This window comes from Heloderma suspectum, chromosome 2, assembly GCF_057233095.1.
Source record: "Heloderma suspectum isolate Gila_16-S chromosome 2, 16-S_ref, whole genome shotgun sequence".
Lineage (NCBI taxonomy): Eukaryota > Metazoa > Chordata > Lepidosauria > Squamata > Helodermatidae > Heloderma > Heloderma suspectum.
The window spans coordinates 125,645,451-125,664,023 of NC_139459.1; the positions used below are offsets into that span (position 1 = coordinate 125,645,451).

The 18,573-nt window shown below is 45.2% G+C and overlaps 1 protein-coding gene across 1 annotated transcript; it reads right to left on the bottom strand.

Annotated features, from left to right (window-relative positions):
- Positions 1-1,718: 1,718 nt before the first annotated feature.
- On the bottom strand, positions 1,719-14,038 carry SLC46A2 (solute carrier family 46 member 2). Its single transcript, XM_084834717.1, has 4 exons — positions 12,688-14,038; positions 7,525-7,608; positions 5,322-5,478; positions 1,719-4,164 (listed from the first exon to the last, which is right to left on the bottom strand). The coding sequence occupies exons 1-4, from the start codon at positions 13,733-13,735 to the stop codon at positions 4,017-4,019; spliced, it is 1,437 nt and encodes a 478-aa protein (XP_084690843.1). The 5' UTR covers positions 13,736-14,038; the 3' UTR covers positions 1,719-4,016.
- Positions 14,039-18,573: the final 4,535 nt, after the last annotated feature.

The following is an 18,573-nucleotide window of genomic DNA, read 5'->3' on the forward strand; positions in this document are numbered from 1 at the left end:
TAAACTTTGTGTGTGAAAATACCGTTTTGCTGATGCCATGGTGGTGTTAACAGAATTTCAAGAGTGATGGTAGCTGAGACCCTGGCTGTACATTCCACTTGCCACGTAGGGGGGAAAAAAACAACTAGCTGGGCTGCCTGATAATGCTGAAGGCTTCCTCCCACAAGGTCAAGGAAAGCTGCAGTGGCTCACCCAGACACCATCCTGAGAAAGGAAAGAGGAGGCTATAAAGAGCTGCCTCATACCAGCTCTTTATGTCTAGTACTGTTGACTCTGACTGGCAGCAGCCAAAGCCAAAAGGAAAGCAGCAGCCATTAAAATGAAAATATATGGTTGGAATGAATAAAGAATCGCAGACCAAAGTGACATCTTTCAATGAGTCAGCCTAACAATTGCAAAACACAAGGATAACAGCCAACCTAAAAATATATGTGAATCAGGGTTGGGGGTGGGATTGTGAGTTAACTTTGGCAGCTGATACTAAAGTGGCAAAAAGACTCCAGTTCTTACTTACTCGCTCCAGTTGTATACGTTGGTTCTCCTTTTCTCCCCCAGCCACTTTCAGTTTACGTATCAGCCCAAGCCCATTCCCCCTTTGTTCAAATGTCTCGTGATGTCGGGGCACGTTGTGGCCAGACATTCTCCTCCACGTGCCCTATGAAGGTGGATGGCAGTTTAGCACAGCCCCTGTGGGGCTTGCCAAGTGAACTTCCCAGTGGATTGTGCTCGATCAGTCTGTTGCGGTGCTAGTATGGCCTACTCCCCCTTTTTTATATGCCCATGTGCAAAAACAATATTATTGTGGTGTGTTTGCTATGCAGTTGAAAGCTTTTTTTGGAGACAAACTAATTTATAACGGTTGGGGACATTGTGTGTACGTTTCTGAAGATAATTACTTTTATCTGGACAAAGGACTGGACTGCTAAATATATTAAACTTTCCTTTATCAATAACTATGATGCTTTGATGTGTGGTGTCTCAGCCTATATAATGTCCTAAATACTTGCAGCCAACAACCCCCATCCCAAGACCTTGGGGCTCACTTTAGAAAGTTTACTAAAACACATCAATGTGGGGGTGGGGTGGGGTGGGGAGTAACATATTTCCAGCATATATTACTGCAGCAGGATGGTAAGTTTCCACTGGGGGAATTCTCCCTCTCTGTGGTTAAGTATGACCATAAAATGTAAAGCTTGCAGTCAAAGAACTGACTACCGAGTTCTAATCATATGTGAAATTCAGCCCCACCACCCTGGGCTTTTTTTGCATGAGGCTTTTAACCCACCACTTTACTGAGGCTTCTGCTTCTGGATTCTTTGTCAGAGGCTGCACCATCATGAGCATGATACATTAGAGCAGGGCTGGGCAGAAAGTAGACCTCCAGATGTTTTGGCCTTCAACTCCTAGCCTTACTCACGATTGGCCTTGCTGGCAGGGGCTGATGGGAGTTTGTTGCAGCATCTGGAGATCTACCTTCTACCCACCCCTCCAATAGAGATCAGCCTTCCCCAACCGGTGCCCTCCACAGGTCTTGGATTGCAGCTCCCATAATCCCTAACCAGTGGCCACACTGGCTGGGACTGATGGGAGTTGTAGTCCAAAACATTTTGAGGGCTCCAGGTTGGAGAAGGGTGATACTGATCCTTGCTTTAAGTAGTTGCCTTTTCTTGTCTGTTGCATAAAGATATTTTGACCATGTCCAATCTAAATATTGATGGTGTGTCTGCTGTGGATGTCCACATCTGCAACTTTATTGTGTTTCCACAACCAGTGTAATGACCTATTCTTTATTCATGTTCACATACAGGTTTATGTACAAAGTACAAATGTGGCTTTATCGTTAATGCAAGCAAATCTAATTACAATGATAAAACCCCCAGATATTGAGATTCTCGTTCCATTGAACTATTTCTAATTCTTGCAGCTGCTACTCAAAGGAAAAACAATGTAAAGCAACCCACATCCCTAGTGTTCTTCACCTTTACAATATAAAATGACCTAACGACAATCCTATCTGAAACTTGCTCTTGTGTTGGACAAAGTTATTTGGGCTGCAGGGAGGATTTCCCTGAGGGAATAGGATGTCTTGGATCTCTGTCCAAGGGCAAAGAGAGATCTCCACCCTCAATGGGGAAATCCAGCCATGGAAACCTCCCATCCTTACTGATGTCAGAGCTCTGATGTCAGTAGAAGCAGAAAGGCATTCCATGGGTGTGTCAGGGAAGGATTGGGGAAAGGCTTGGCTCCACAGGATCCAAAGCCTTCCCATTCCTCTGTCATGACCCCAGCTGGGCAGCAAATTTATACCAGCCCTGGAATCTATGGAAGGGAACTCTGAAGAGGACAGAAAAATGGCCCCTAAAGGCAGGGGGGGGGGAACCCAGCCAAGTGAAACTCCACTGCTCCCTTCTTTTCTGCCTTGGCAGCCTAAGCCTGGGAGGGCTTGCAACATGATGGATACTGGGCCTTGGGTTCCCTTCCCCATGGTAGGATGATCATTATTTATTACATTTCTGTACCGCCCAATAGCCAAAGCTCCCTGGGCAGTTTACAAAGTTTGCTCTGCCCTGTAACACAATGTTTGTGAAGCCTTTTAAAGTATTTGGTGCTGGTCCAGAATAGGATTTAAACTTCATTTTAAGATTGGCACAATCCTGCCAAAGTTGAATGGTTTGATATTCTATTTATTTCAGTAGAGCAGGTGCGCTAGTAAGAGCCCTGTTCTTGCTACAGCACCAACACAGGCTAGCTGGCCAAGGGATGGGTTGCTGTATTCTTCAGGGATTGTGGCCTTTTCCAGGGTTCCTGGCAGGTTAAATCCCAGTTTGAGAGCCAAACTACATGTTATGCTAATTGCATATTTTAAGTTACTGGTTATATTTTTTTTACTGTGGTGTAAGCATAAGTGATCCAGTTTGGATCAGGACCACCATGCTCTGTGAGAGGATTAACCCTCCCCCTGTTTTCCCTGGAATCCCGCCCACACATCCATTTCTTCTTTTGCTAAACCTTCCCTCTATGTGCTCTTGGGAGGGATTTGGGGGAAAAATGCTAAACACTGCGAATACTAAGTACTGGTGCTGTGATGTCAGTAACATCGTGTGACAGAGTTGGGGGGGGGGCACTTGTGGCTATCAGATGTTTTGGCCTACAACTCCCATGATCCTTCACCATTGGCTATGCTGGCTAGGGCTGATGTGCAGGCTGAAACATGTTGAGTACCACAAGTTGCTCACCCCTGTTGTAGGCCCTCTTGTCCCATTAGATCAGGATCTACTCGTAGCTCTCGGTGTGATTTGCAGTAGATCAGTAAGGCTTTCTGACTCCCTATCATTTAACAATAGCTGCAACAAAATGGCTTCCTCTTGTTCTAAATTATATGCTGGACTGAAGAAAGCTTTGGGGAACCAGAAGTGGAATTTTGTATGGAAGAACTGTGAGCTGCATTCAGTTTTGATACTCAGAACAAATCCCTGGGCTCACCATTCTTTAATTCTATGGGTAAGAATATTGCACCAGGCGCTGATTGTTTTTTATTAGAGTCCACAGATCCACCAAAGTCAATCACACAAGTGCAAAGTTGGCCCACCAGTAATGTAGTCCAACCCCCACCTCAATGCAGGAATTCCAGAGCTAGAGCATCCCAACAGATGGGTGTCCGGTCTCTGTTTGAAGACCTCCAGCGAGGGAAGTTCTGCTTTAGAAAGAGGATACCTTGGTTGCTGGGGATATTTGCTTTCAGAGATGGGAGAGATGCAGATAGGAGATCCGACTTGGGGACCGCAACTTCTGAGTGGAAAGTAGAACCAGTTCTGTGTAAAGTGATCCCAGTAGCAACTCTGGGAGACAGGAAAAGCAGGGACAATGGCAGCTCCCCCCTGTAAGGACTAATCTCACGTTCTCTGGACTTTTTTTTTTTTGAGCAGCTGAACCATCCCAAACATGAGTCAATACTGAGACTATTTCCTAAAAGTTAGGCATCTCTCACAGTGCAGACTCAAGACCAAGGTGGTCTTTCATGCAGTTGATCCAGCAGGCTGCTGGAATGTGGTATTGGTTCCTGTCCGTATGACTTCTCCTGAAAAAGGTACAGCCCCATTCTGCTCTTTTTCGGTTAAAATCTCCAGCGAGCCAGACGATACTTGTTGCTTGTATGCTACAATACTGCAGGGGAGAGAATAAAGAACCAAAAAGGAGTGAATAAATGTGTACAATCGAAAGAGCAATGGTTCTGATGACCTTTTTTTCAGGCTCAAATGTTTGCTCTCCCTTCCTTGAGCTTGATGCATGTATAATTCTCTTATTGTGAACTGCCCAGAGAGCTTCGGCTATTGGGCAGTATAGAAATGTAATAAATAAATAATTTCAACGTCAAAGCTAACACACATTTTGACACAGAACTAGCAAAATAAATTACCTGATGGCTCATAAGTAGTCAATGAATATTAGGAACAAGAGAGCCCTTCAATGGAACGTCGTAGTGTGGATGGCCGAGGTTCCAGCCTTACCTTTGATCAAGATATTCCATTCCATTCATCCTCCCTCTCATTTTCTCTCTCCCCGCCCCCCCTGCTGCAACGGACAGTCAGAATTCTGTAGCCACTGAGCGTGCTCGTTCCTTATTGACTGTTTTTGGGTTCCACTCGTGTGGTCATGTGCCCCCTTTGACAAATGGCACTCCTCTGTTTGAAGGCATCCTCTTTTGGGAGGGCTGTCCAGTCCAAGTCTGTTTAAAGATGACGCACCATCAGAAGGGAGGTTCCCCATCCCCACTTAGCCCCTGGGCAGTAGACTGAGCAAGGCTTGCAAGTCCCCTGGTGCCAGTCTTCCACACTATGGTGAGAGGTACTGTATTTCTATTTAAATTATATTAATAGGGCAGTATCCAGTGGGGTACAACCACTAATGTAAAATATGTTGTGCTAGCATAAAGCATTCTAGTGTGCCAATTGCATCAGCTGGCGCTTTGATTTCCCCAGTGAGCTTTGTGCCTCAGTCGAGATCTGAACCCAGATCTCTCTAGTCCTAGTCCAAAAATCTTTAACCATGGTGGCTCTCAATTTCTTTCTCTTTTTTTAACCTGCTTTTAAAGCAAGATTTTTCAAGGCAGCTTGCAGAAGCAATAATAAGACAGCTAAAACATACTGATAATACAGAGCAAAACAGAGCAGCACACTAGAATAAAAGAAGATGCTAAAATCGGTTAAAATCAAACAATCTTATGAATCCATGCAAACATGCACCCCTTTGAGGAGAAAAAATTGCTCCTACCTTGAACGACAGTATCTCAAAAGAAGCAGTTTGCCCTTTGCTTTGCTTACCTGATGGGGATGATGCTTAGGCAACCTGTGCCACATGACAATAGGAAGCACAACCCGTTGAACCAGTCCAGTGTTTTTTGGTAGATTTTATTATAGGCTGTTAATGTCACAGCTCCTGTGATCACCAGTGACAGCTGCAGTACAACAAACACCTTTCCTAGAAACAAGAGTGGAAGGAAAATACAACAATATAGCACTTAGCAATACAATAGATAATCATTTAAAGTAGTCCTTTTTTTCGTTTCAAAATTTTTAAAAGAATTTTTTTTCTTTTTAAAAATAACATTTTTAAAAATGAGAATGGGTTAAAAGCCAGATAAAGAGACCCTGAATAATTAGGTGCTCTTGTCTCACCTCTGGTTTGACTTGTGAAAAGTGATCCTAGCAGTTTGATTATCTTGATTATGTAGACAGAGGTGGAATTTAGAATGCATTGCAGAATTAATATTCAAAATCTCCCTCTCTCCCTTGCATAATCAACTCTGAAACAACTTCTTGAACAGCTCTGAGAATGTCTCATTCTGTAAACAAACTCTTGCAACCCAGATGTTTTCTTACTATTAATAGAACAAACACAATTCAGTTCTGGAAACCCCTATACTGAGAACGTGTTCCACTTCCCATGACGAGTCTGGCAGTAATTATTTTGACCATGGTGAACAAGTATCAGTGTATGAACTAAAAACAATACCGTTGGGGTTTAGGATTACATGATCCTTATAGTAAAAACAGCAGGTTTCTGGGGTCCCTTAAAGACCATGGAGGCTCCTCTCATGGAGGATAAGACCATCAATGGATACTAGTCAGAATGGTTGTATAGTGCCTCCAGTGTTGAAGACAGTATGCCTGTGGGTACCAGTTGCTGGGGAACACAAGCGGGAGTGTGCTATTGCACCCTACTTATGGGCTTCCCAGAGGCAGCCAGGGCTACTGTGTGAACAGAGTGCCGGACTAGATAGGCCCTTGGTCTGATTCAGCACAGCTCTTGTGTTCTCCTCACCAACGCAAGCGCCGCGGAACCCTCTTCTTCTTTTGCTAGAACAGATTAACGTAGCTATTCTTCTGAACGTGAGAAAAGCCCTGCTGGATCAGACCAGTGGCCCATTTAGTCCAGCATTCTGTTTCCAGTGCTGGCCAGCCAGACGCCTTCAGGAAGTCTAGCCGTTGTCAGAACCTGACACCCGCAGGCCTCTGTTGGGGCCCCAGCACCCTGCAAAGGTCCACCACTGCTGATGCCACCACTGGGATTTCCATGCCCGGCAGCAGGCAGCTGCAACCCCCCCCCCTTGTAAAATTCCCCACAACGTTCCCCCATAGCACTCTGGGGCACACTTCCCACTGCTGCTACGAGGTAGACCTGTAGCCTTGGGGGCCCACGGAAGGCATTTCACTGGGGTCCTCCAGCCGGTCCTGAATTGGATATCTGCATAATCAGCTGAACCTGTGGATCACCCATGATACTATTTGAATGATGGAGGGGAAGGGGTGTGTCTGCTTCTCCATCCCATGAGGACTTGTGTCAAAGTCTAAGACACCTATAGAAATGTTGTAGAAGAGTAGATAAGTCAAGTGGGAATGAGAAGTGAGCTCAAAAGCATCCAACTTTCCCTCAGATCTGGTTATTGTAGAATTCGAGTCCACGGACTGAAACGACAGGCCTGAGCCCATCTGAATTACCTCATTCTGAATGAACCAAGTCAGGAGTCTCCAACATGGTCCCCGATGGCACCAAGGTGCCCCACAAACACCTCTCTTGGTGCCCACCAGGCTCTCTGCCCCTCCTGATTTTTATTATTATTTTTTATGAATACAACAAATTAACTGGGAGGCTGGCATGCTACAAAGTGAAGTGTCAGCCTCCAGTGCTATCTTTATTCCCAAGAAAGCCTCTGGGTCCCACATCTCTCAGCCTCAATAGTTTGCCTTCTGTTAAACCAGAATAGAATTATAGAGTATTAGGATTGGAAGGGGCCTATAAGACCATCGAGTCCAATGAGTGTTTTGGAGCCCAAAACCCACCTCTGCCATTTTGTGACTGGGCAAGTCCCCCCTCCATGGCAGCCATTTTGTGAGAGTACCCACAACACATTCTCAGCACTCCAAATATGCCCACTGACCCCAAAAAGGCTGGGAACCCCTCAACTAAGTGCACCTTGTTCATAATGAAGTAAGCAGCACTGAGCTCTTCAAAGCAGCTCCTTACCATATGACGATCCTGTTACATGTTTGGATAACAAAGATCTGATGGTTGGCAAGGGAATGAGAGCAAACAGCATCACCGCACGAGCTGGAACAGAACAGAACAGAAAGAATAGGTTTCATTCAGCTTCAGATCAAACGTCCAATGCACCACCGTAGCTGAAGTGGAACAGGTGCTGAATGTCCTCCCTGCAGGTCAAATGGGGCCTGCCTGGAGTCCAGTGGTGTAGTGGAGCTGGGGCTCTCAGGGTTAAGGCACCAGGACTTTTTAATTAGCAGGGATAATTACATCATCTGCCACCCCCATCAGACTTCTCTGTTCCTTCTGAGCTTAGCTGCAATCCTCACAGTAGCTGGATGGAGCTGGCTTTTTCCCAGCAACAATATCTTGCTGTGAGCTACCCCTGTTGCAATGCAAAGCATTTGGGGGCAGCTTGGCCTTGAATGGGTAATTAAGACCAGTTAGATTTACAAAAGATGTACGAAAGACATATATCATACACACAGAGAGAGATGAATCAACACAGCTGTCTTCATTTTTGGACTCTCCTTAGGGGTGTGGCTATGGGGACTATCATGATGAGTGCCTGCACTTCAAAACTGACCATTAAACCACTGCTGCACTCTGAATCTGGCCCTCCAGGGTTCCCCTAATGGCCACACCTCCTTCCTCTGGCGCTACTTCCTGTTCTCTGACCACTGATTGTTTGGTGGTTTCCCGGCTATGGTGCAGTTTCTTCCCCACCTGGAAGGAGCAATCCCATGGCCCCTAGACATAGTCTGAGGGGCCATAGGATAGTGGGGATTCCACCCCCCCTGAAGTCAGAGCTAGCACTCTGACCTTGGGAGGGGGAGTTGGAGATCAGCCCCCCCTCCCCTGCTCCCTCACAGCTGGCGTGGAAAGAATTGTGCTGGCTGGCCTCTGAGGTCAGAAAAGCAATCTCAGAGAGGGGGGAAAGGGGGTGTTCTGGTGGGCAGGGAGGGGAGGCGACTGGAGAGGCCAGGAGACAAGCTAAACTGGCCTCTTCCAGCCTCCTTCCCTCCTTCTCCAAAGCACCATTGCTAGATTAGCAAGAAAGCCTGTGTGACAAAAAATGCAACCATCAGAAGACGGGGAGGTGAAGAGTGCTTCCATTGCTCCTCCTGCCCTACCAGCTCCAGCCTGGCAGACCGCTGGATACACAGAAGCCTCTGAAGCTGGAGGCTTCAGTCTCATTTGGGACTGCGCCCCAAAAGGATCCATAGGATTGCGTCCAGAAAGGTTGAAATGCCTCTCCTAAGGCTAGGTACTGGCAGGAAGAGCTTTAAGCTACAATATGCTGGCAGTTCTGCCATTTTGGCCCCACCCCTTTGGCCCCACCCACAACTGGAACGTGGCCCCCCAACAGCTCCTCCAAAATTGAGTTCAGCCCTGAGGCTGAAAGAGGCTCCACACCCCTGAAGCAGAAGCTGAGAAGCTCCAGATTTCAGCAGAGACATGGCCTGTGCTCTGCTGTATCGGCGTAGGGCCGATGGAAGTTGCAGTCCATCAGTGTTTGGAAGGCCCCACGTTCCCCGTAAGGGGTCTTAAGGCGAGTCCCTCCAAGTGTAGCCAAGGCCCCACATGTAATGTGAGGATCATAATACTGGCTTGTCCTCCCTACACAGTTGCTGTAAGGATTAATAAACGCCGCTTCCTAGATACTAGAGCATTGTGTTTGCCACCGAAAAATGGTTCTGGGTGGTGGTGGTGGAGTTTCTATTGGGACACAACAAGGATTGTGAGCCACTGTGATGATTTGCATAGGAAGGCGGGATTTAAATGTTGTAATAAAAGCAACAATGGAATCTCCAGCCACAGATGTACTTGAATCCACCCTAGAGCAACTTTTGATAAGTGCCTGCAACTCTTCCTTGAGGCAGCTAGCACCACCATTTGCAAACCAGGGCTGTAGGGTAAGGCAAAGCTGGATGTATCTGGTCTGAGTACAACTTCCCATTCATTTGGGGCAATTCGGTTAGCAAACCGATAGCTGACTGAAACATGCATGGTACGCATGCATGATTCACACATGCTCATACTTAGTGACCCACAGTTGGATGTGTGAATTGGCTCCACTGAAAAATACAATGTCTGCGGTGACATCGGCTGATCCCTGTGCATTGTGACTAGTGGTGCCTGGAAAATTTCTCCCACATTTTTTCAACCATTCTCTTCAATTTGGTAGGAAGTAAATTGCTTTTGAAAATAAATTCAAAGTAGGAAGAAAATTTAGGAGAAATTCTCGTGAATTGGTTCTGGGGTTCTTGTGTCTACCTTACTTACGAGGTGGAGTGTGTGAGTGTCCTGTCTTTCACTGTATAGTCATCTCTCTGGAAACCTATAAACTCCTCAACTTCCCACACTTCAATTATTTTTATATGTTGGCTGCCTTCCCTCTCTTCCCCCACAATGCCCTGACACTAGGTGTGGGATATTGTGGAGGCTGCAAAATGGGAGCCAGGCTGCCAATACAGCTGCTGCTGTTGCCACTTGCATTGGCAGCGCACCCCCCCTCCAACCCCCCCCCCCTTAGGAAAGTAGAAATAAGCTGTGCTACAACCCCTGCCAACCTGTGAGAAACTGTTGGAAAATTTCTCCTCCACCTGGGGAGATTCAGTGAAATTGTCCCCCCAATTCCTCTACCCACAAGTAGGGTGGAGAATTTTGAGAGGCTGTTTGCGGACAGCTCTAATTGTCACTCAGCTTGGATATTTGCTTCACACATCCAAATGATCGCAGTGTGCTCACCTGATGGACAAGCATGTATGAAAAACTCTGGCAGCACCTTGCTCTATTCAAGTGTTATTTTTAAATTAGTTTTTAGTAGGACTTAAAGGTGTAGCATATTGGCCCTCCTGACTTGCTGTACCAGGAAGTGCCTGAGTGAGCTCTCAGGTGCTGTAGTTTCAGTTTCTGTTCAGTATTGCCTGCAGCTGCATGGTCTGTCTTCAATAAACCTTATTAAAGTGGCTGTTGTTGGTTTTGTATCTTCTGTGCGGCCTTCTTTTCATGATATACTTCACAATTAAGTCAAAAAAATTTAATTGACTAAAAAGGTGCCACCACATTAATGGAGAGTAGTTTTTTTTTTTTTTAAGAGAGTTATTTTTAAGGTATCAAGAAGTCTTGTGGCACTATGGCATTGGTTTTGGGGACTAGAGGCCAGTGGCTGGCTTCAAGATCAGTGGCAGAAAACATCTTCGCTTGTTGTGTCACTGAAAATCTCAAAGCAGGAAATGTGGGTGTGGCTGATGCGAACCTGTTTGTAACAAGTATTGCATAGTAACAGCGAGCTATGTACCTACACGGGCATTCTGAAAACTATTACATCAGCAGCTAACTATTAATACCTTCATTGAAATTGTTGCTCAATGCTAAAAGTAGCTTCCTCGATGCCAGCTTATCCTGTACTGATCGAGTTTTGCTTGGACTGCAGTCAACCGACTATTATTCCATATGGCGAAAGGCCTCAGTCTAGAGTTAGAGGTTGTTTACTGGCAAAATGTTAGTGTTTGCCAAATGGTAGTGAAGGGATTACCTGAGTGAAGAATTCATCCAGCATAATCTTCAGAAATAAATCTCTCAAGGCTTCCTTATCCCACTCAAATACATTTTAGTAAACTAATCAGTTAACTAAATGTGTATAAATTTCATATAGCTAAAACCATTCTGAAACAAGGAGCACACTTCCTTTGAAATTAGGCTTGTGTGCATCGTAGTGGTGCTTGTAGCAGATGGGCACTTAAGCATTGCCCAGAAAGAGGAAATGCACCCACAAAAAAGAGGACAAAAGAGGGCAGTGGTTGCATAATATTTGCATATGCAAACGTATATGTGTAGGTGCACATTTAGAAATAACAAGCAAAATCCAACACCAGCAAGACCACAACGGGGATTTAGTGCTTCAGATAGGAACTGAAAAGCAGAAACGCTCCTTTCCAAAATGGGGCAGGTCAGCAGAGCTCACATAACAGAGTTCCGCTGAACGGCCTTGATCCAGAAATGAGCGCCTCCACCCATTTTGGGGCTTGCTTTATGAAGTGCTAAATCCCCAGTGCAAAAGGGATGGGGCCCACTTGCATGACAGAATTGGTGGGACTGCAGCAGCCCCGTTGGATACTACCCAACAACTATTATTTAAATAGAAATAGAATCCATCTCACCATAGTGGGGAAGACTGTGAACAGGAGACCTGCATGCCTTGCGCAGCCGCTAACTGTGGATGGGCAACTTCAAGGTCTCAGTTTCTCTCCCTTCTGATGATTATCTTTAAACTGGACTTGGACAGGACAGCCCTTCAATAGTGGGGCATGTTCAAATAGAGGATGCTCCTCTGTAAAGGAGCACACATGGCCAAAGTGTGGTGGACCTGAAAAACAGTTCAATGATGAATGAGCATGCTCGGTAGCTGCAGAACAGCATAAACCACACCAATAGTGCTTGCTAGGCTAAGGGGAAAAGCAGTGATTTGCAATCGAATTTGGCTGGTGTGATTTGCCGCCACTGTGACCACATCGCATACTGCTCCATGCTGTTAGTCATGACTAAATGAAGTCCCACTGATCAATGGGTGTACCCTAAGTATGACTAAATCTGAATCCAACCCTGATGATTATAGTTCCTAAGTATGCCACTTTCCACCACTGCTAATAAAGTAGAACTCTGTGGAGACATGAGTGGATTCTAGTCCACAAAAGCTTATGCCATAATAAATGTCTTAGCCTTTAAGGTGCCACAAGACTCTTTGTTGATTTTGCAGCAACAAATTAAGACAGCTGTCCCTCTGATAGATCTGTCTGTCTGTCTTTCTGTCTATGGGGGGTTGGACTCGATGGCCTTGTAGGCCCCTTCCAACCCTACTATTCTATGATTCTGTCTGTCTGTCTGTCTGTCTGTCTGTCTGTCTATCTGTCTATCTATCTATCTATCTATCTATCTATCTATCTATCTATCATGCTCTTATCTGGTGATGGAGGAAGAGACTCTGTCACTCTGTTTCTCTGGGCATGGAAATAGAGCCAATTCAATACGGCTTACTCCCAGGTATATGTATATAGGTTTGCAGCCTAACCTAAGAAAAATTAGGATATAAATACAATAAACAAATTCCCTTTGAGTAAAAGGTATGGAATGGTTCTGACTCACCAATGTAAAACAAATATGTCTTTCGCACAAAGGCCATAATGAGGATGCCAGCTGAGAAGGACACGATCCCTATCATGATCATTGTGGTGTCTCTTAAAAATCTGGAGAACACCAAGACTCCCAGGAAACTGGTGATGAAGATCATGTAGCCAGCGGCATTGGCATAGCCAATATATTCTGGTCCCCAGCTCAGGGGTTCCTTGAGCATGAAGAGCGGCAGCACATCCATGGCTCCTGCTACGCTCAAGTCATACATGATGGCCCCTGCAAAGAGCATGCCAATGATGAGCTTGGAAGGGACCATGGGGGGATGCCTTTCCGTTTCATGTAAGATGGAGTCTCTGTCATCATCAGCCAGCTTGCTGTCAGGATGGTCCATGGCGCTGGCAGTAGCTGGGCAAGAACTTGCAGGTTCGGGCACTCGGAGGACGAGCATGCTGTAGAGGAGGCAGAAAGCGTATAAGGCGACGCTGGAAGAAACCAGCACCGTGCCATGCTGGTAACTGAGCTGGAAACTGACAAAGAGGTGTCCAGATGCAATGCTCCCCACAAAGCCGGCTATGCCATAGATGAGCTCAATAACAATGAGGCGTAGTGTTCTCCCACTGTCGGAGGAGCCCCGAGACCCTACGGCCATGACACCGGCCCAGTAGGTGGCGTAACCTCCTGCCAGACCATGCCAGGCAGCAGCCCCATACATCACCTCGATTGGCCATGAAAACAGGATCAAAAAGAGCAGAAGGATCCGGGAGATCAAATAGCCGCCCAGAGGCACACAGATGGAGATCTTCTGGTTCTTCGTATCACCCAGCTTAGCCAGGCTGTAAGCTGTCAGCAGCGGGGTCAGGCCATCAATGAGTTTGTAGATGATGTAGAAGTTGGAGATGGCTTTCTGCTGTGCAGACTCGGAGGAGATGGAAGAAGAGTTGGTCTGGTTATAGTAATTCTTCACTACCAGCAGCAGCCCTGTGTCATAGAAAGCACTGGCAAGCTGAGCCCCAGCAACAACTGGCTCAATCCAGGTCCTCATCTCCATTATGCTAACCATGTTAGCTGGAAGTCGGTGTTTGTTAATCCCTTTGGCAAGGACAGAAGAAAGGGAGGCTGGGAGCCAATCCAGGACTTCTGATCTTGATCATAAAAGCGACTCACGATACTAAATGCAGAAGCAGAGAGCTGTTCATGACAGACTCTGCTTTTTTTTATATCTCTCTGCCTCCTTGAACAAGCAGAGTTCTTCTCTCTCTCTCTCTCTCTCTCTCTCTCCCCCCTCTCATGCTCAGATTACCTTTATGCAGCTGGGAGTACGCCTACACCTTGTCCGTTCCTCCTGGTGTGGCTTTAAGAAGTCACATGGTCTTGCCTGGGGAAACTCTCAGCCTCATTTTAGGAAGTGAAAGTAGTTTGGTCAGTTTGTTTTAAAACAGAAGTGTCTAATGTCAAGGGACTTACTCCCCCTGGGATGCAGCTCCTGGCCTCTGTGTGTAAGGTTATGAGGCTGTCTGCATACACATGGACAGGCATGCATTAATGGGTGGTGGCGGCACAGAGACAGCAAGAGACGGTGTGCTCTTATGCATTTTTTTGCTGCAACCTGCTCTGTCTCTCTCAAAAGTATTTCTCAAACCAATCCCGAGTAGGACAAGCAATAAAGGAGAGTAAGGTGAAACTGGTGTCAGGGAGAGATGACAAATACATGAAACATCTTGTGAATGGGAGTGTGTGTGTGTGTGTGTGTGTGTGAGAAACATTTGAAAACATTTCTTGATCAGTAATGGTGGGTGATGGATAAACTCTGCACCTTTGCTAATTAACCTCTTTCTCCAGTCAAGTGATTGTGCCTCCAACCTCCTTTGAGTTTGCAAACTGGGCAAAATCTTGTGTGCTAGAGAAACCTTGACCTTTATACCTATAGACAAGCAATTCCCAAACGAAGTTCAGACATCATTGTTTGTGATGAGCTCTAACATACCGGAAGGATGAGTAAATGAAAGAGACACAAGGGACTGACTGGGAATTGCTCATCTGGGAGGGGCGATACCAAGAACAGCAACAAGAGACTGTTAAGCAAGGGGCTGTGGTCAACCAACATATCGCAGATGAAAAGAAGGAACATTCTGTGCACTTGTAACACTCCTGTTAGGAAGATAGGACTCTACCTCATACCAGATCAGACACGTTCCAGTATCATCTGCTCCAGCCTTCCCCAACCTGGTTCCCTCCACATACACTGAACTACAGTCCCTGTTATCCCAGCCAGCACATCTCTATGTGTGTATATCTATGTATGTCTATATAAAATCCCATAGCAATAGGAAGGAAAGCTTCTCTCTGTTTGTGCCAGGGAGTGTTGAAGCTGGAACTGGGGTGGGATGGGGGTATTCCATCAGAAAATGTCAGATTGCAGAGTATGTGTAAGGATTTTTCATTAGGGGCCATATTTTGAGCCTAGTTGTTCTGCACTTTTTTGGGATGAGCCAGGCACAAATGTTCTCAGCACCCTGAGAGTAGCTTTACACAGGAGCATCGCACAACAAACACATCAAAACATGGGCAATATAGACATGTTCCTGCATGTTTGAATGTGCACATTTCTAGGAACCCTAGGTATTAAAGGATGGGTCTTTCAAGACACATCTAGATGTATACTAGCACTTTACATGATTTCTGTGGGAAAAATTGGTGGGCGTAGAGCAAGCACATAGGCTGTGTGATATGTGGAGCTGACTTGAAGTGTTGGTATTACAGTGAATCTTTTCCTGGAAAATATAACGTGCAAACCAGAAGGCAAGGAAAAAGTTGAAAGAGACCAATTTACAGATTCAGGTCAGCTGACTTTGCACTCTACTCTTCCTCCCATCTATTCATAAAGTGAAGGCCTCAAACAGCCTTCCCCAATCTGGTCCCCTCCAGATGTGTTGGACTACAACACCCAGCATATCCCAGCTGCCTGGTTGGGGAAGGCTGGCCTAGAACAATGATGTCCATTTGGAAAGGAGATGGGCAGCCTTGAATCAACTGCTGTCCACCTGCCTCCATGGTACTCTGGCACACTGTGCATCTTAGAAAAGTAAGTTAAACAACAACAACAACCCCCCCATAGGACAGGGGTGGGTCACTTGTGGCCCTCCAGAAGTTTCGGTCTACAACTCCCATCATTCCTCACCATTGGCTATGCTGGCTAGGGCTGATGGGAGTTGTAAGCCAAAACAGTTATAGGGCTGCAAGTTGACCACAAGTTATCATAACTGGCATATTAAGAAAGTACATAAAAGAAAAAAGAAAGGAAGGATGCTCCTGCATTGTCTGACTTATGATACAATATTGTACCTCAACTCAATCCCAAACTGTATGTGTTGCTCTAGATTTTCTCCTTCCAATTATGAACCATGATCCCCCCTCCAAGGAAACACAAAGAAATAAGAGTAACAAGGCAAATGTCAACATTCCATTAGCTGTCACATGTTCATTAGCTATGCCTTCTTCTACGTATCAGGGTGATCTATGAATGAATGGCATTGTTCAATCCCTTCCAATGAAATTCTACAGGACTGTTGTCCAAAGCAATAAAAAAGTTTATTCCTAGCACTTCCCAAACTTCTGGTAGATGATACTCTCCCTGCTCTCCCAAATTAGAACTGGAGGCACACTTTGCTCTTACATTCAAAAAAGCTGACTTTTAGAGCAGGGCTTGCAAGGTATACTTTGTTTACTAAAACCCCATTATCCGCCAAGGCCCAGTGCAAAAGACATAGAAAGAATTATGAGCCTAGGAATTTGTTTTGAGCATCAGCATCAGTCCTTCCACACAAAAATCTAATCCTGGTTCAACAAGCTTTCTTCATTTCAGCAGTATAATTTAAGGTGTCATTTTGCTGCTGCTGCTATGGTTAAATAACTGGGAGTTAGAAATCCTTGCCAATCTACTCCAAATTAACAATATGTTATTGTTGTAAAAGAAAAAAAACAACCATATTTCTTGGCACACCCTAGCACCTCTCTTGTAGTACTACCCTCATGTGCTTCCTTCCCCTCACCATAGTTTGGGATGCTGCTCTACTCAGTGCCCACCTCTGAATGTCATGTGGAGCCCAAATGGTCACCTGTCATTGTGTGAATTACTTAAATAGTGTACAGGATGGCAGTATTACAGCACATAAATCTATTTGAACTCAAGGATTCTGTCATGTCTCTCGTGTGAGAGTAGACAAATTCCCTTTAGTAAAGCACCATTTGGGAATTCTTATTTTCTACTGCATTTTATTAGCACACGAGCCATCAGAAATATTGGAATAGATGCTGTCCTTGCAGGCTTGGTTTATTTGAATGCCAAATTAGAATTTTTGGCTTCGGAAACCAGAACCTGATGATGCTTTAGAAGCCCACTCAGGGTCACACCTAATCAGTGAAGCAGGAAGCACAAGTGAGTTATGTTTTTTCTTTCCATACTCTTTAGTCAATGTGCAAAGCAGACAGCTATCTGCCTAAGTGACTAACAAGTCCTATTGAGCTGTGCTTAATCCAGTCAAAACCAAGGGAACAAGCTAGTCCTAAATAACAAGTCCCATCACTTTCAAGAGAGCTTAGTTGACCAAAATGATTAAACAGCTCCGAATTAGTTTGTTCTATCTGAGCATTTAGGTCACCTCCCAAAATAATGTGGGAATTGTCAGACTGGCATTCGAAATTTCCCAAGGCAGATTCCAAAGATAACCACACGTCTTGGAGTAACAGTGATGGTTCTCTGATGGAACATAAACATTAATACAGAAAAGGGAGATATCATTAGTGATAACCTGTAACATCTGGATGCTATTATGCAACTGGAGTTCTATCATTCGGCAACTACCCTCCAGTTCTACTGAAACAAACACTGCCAACCCACCACAGTAGTGGCCCCTTTTGTGACAACTGACAGTGGCTTTAGAGAACACCCTGTAGGGAAGAAGCATCCTCCACCCATTTCTTGTAAGAAAATTATCTGAAACTGTTGTAGATATGTAATGAACTCTTTGTCCTCTATCTGGCCATGCCATCCGGAAATATTCCAAGACAGAATCTTTAATTCTAGGAATGTTTTTTCAACCTGTCTGCTGCTTAGTCAACAGTTTCGAGATTGGGGGGCATTGAGGGGTAGAGCAGAGTGCACATTGCCCCACATAAGTGGTACATGGTGCTCACTTTCCAAGCTGATGCGAAAAGCACCTCTAGCCTACTCCACAAGTGGTCTACAAATCTAGTGCTAATCTGCTAGTGATATTTGTGTTTTATTAGAAAGCTTAATTCTATGTGCACAATTCTCACCATAATTAAATGTGTGTGTGAATCTATCCATCCACCCACCCACCCACCCACCCATCTGGGGCCCTATAGACTCTTTAGAAAGACTGAAGTGTTGCTCACTCCTAAGGATTTCATGGTATTGTCTTCCTATGCAAATTCTCAATTAATATTTTGCAAGGAATGAATGAACTGAAAAGCTCGAAGTTGGCCAATCTCTGTATTCTCGGGGACCATGGAGTGGTTTGCTTTCTAAGAAAAGATGGCACCACTTTGCAATGAAGGATTCATGTTTAAGAACATATGCTTGGGCTTGGGCATGGCCATAGCCTTTTACACAAAATCCAGAGAGAGATGTAACAAAGTGAAGAATTTCTCTGTCTTAACTATTCAAAACAAGTTTAGTTACCTTACTGAAATTGTGAGCAAGCTCTTTCCCACACCTTGATTAAAGTTTGGCAGGGCCACAGGGAGTGAACAACATTGTTCTGTGGGCCAGATTTGGCCATGCTAAGCAACTTGATAAAAAAAAGGGCAGTGCACACATTATCACATCCCCACACCCCTTTTTTGGTTAAGAAACACAGGACAAGTTTAATTTTTAAT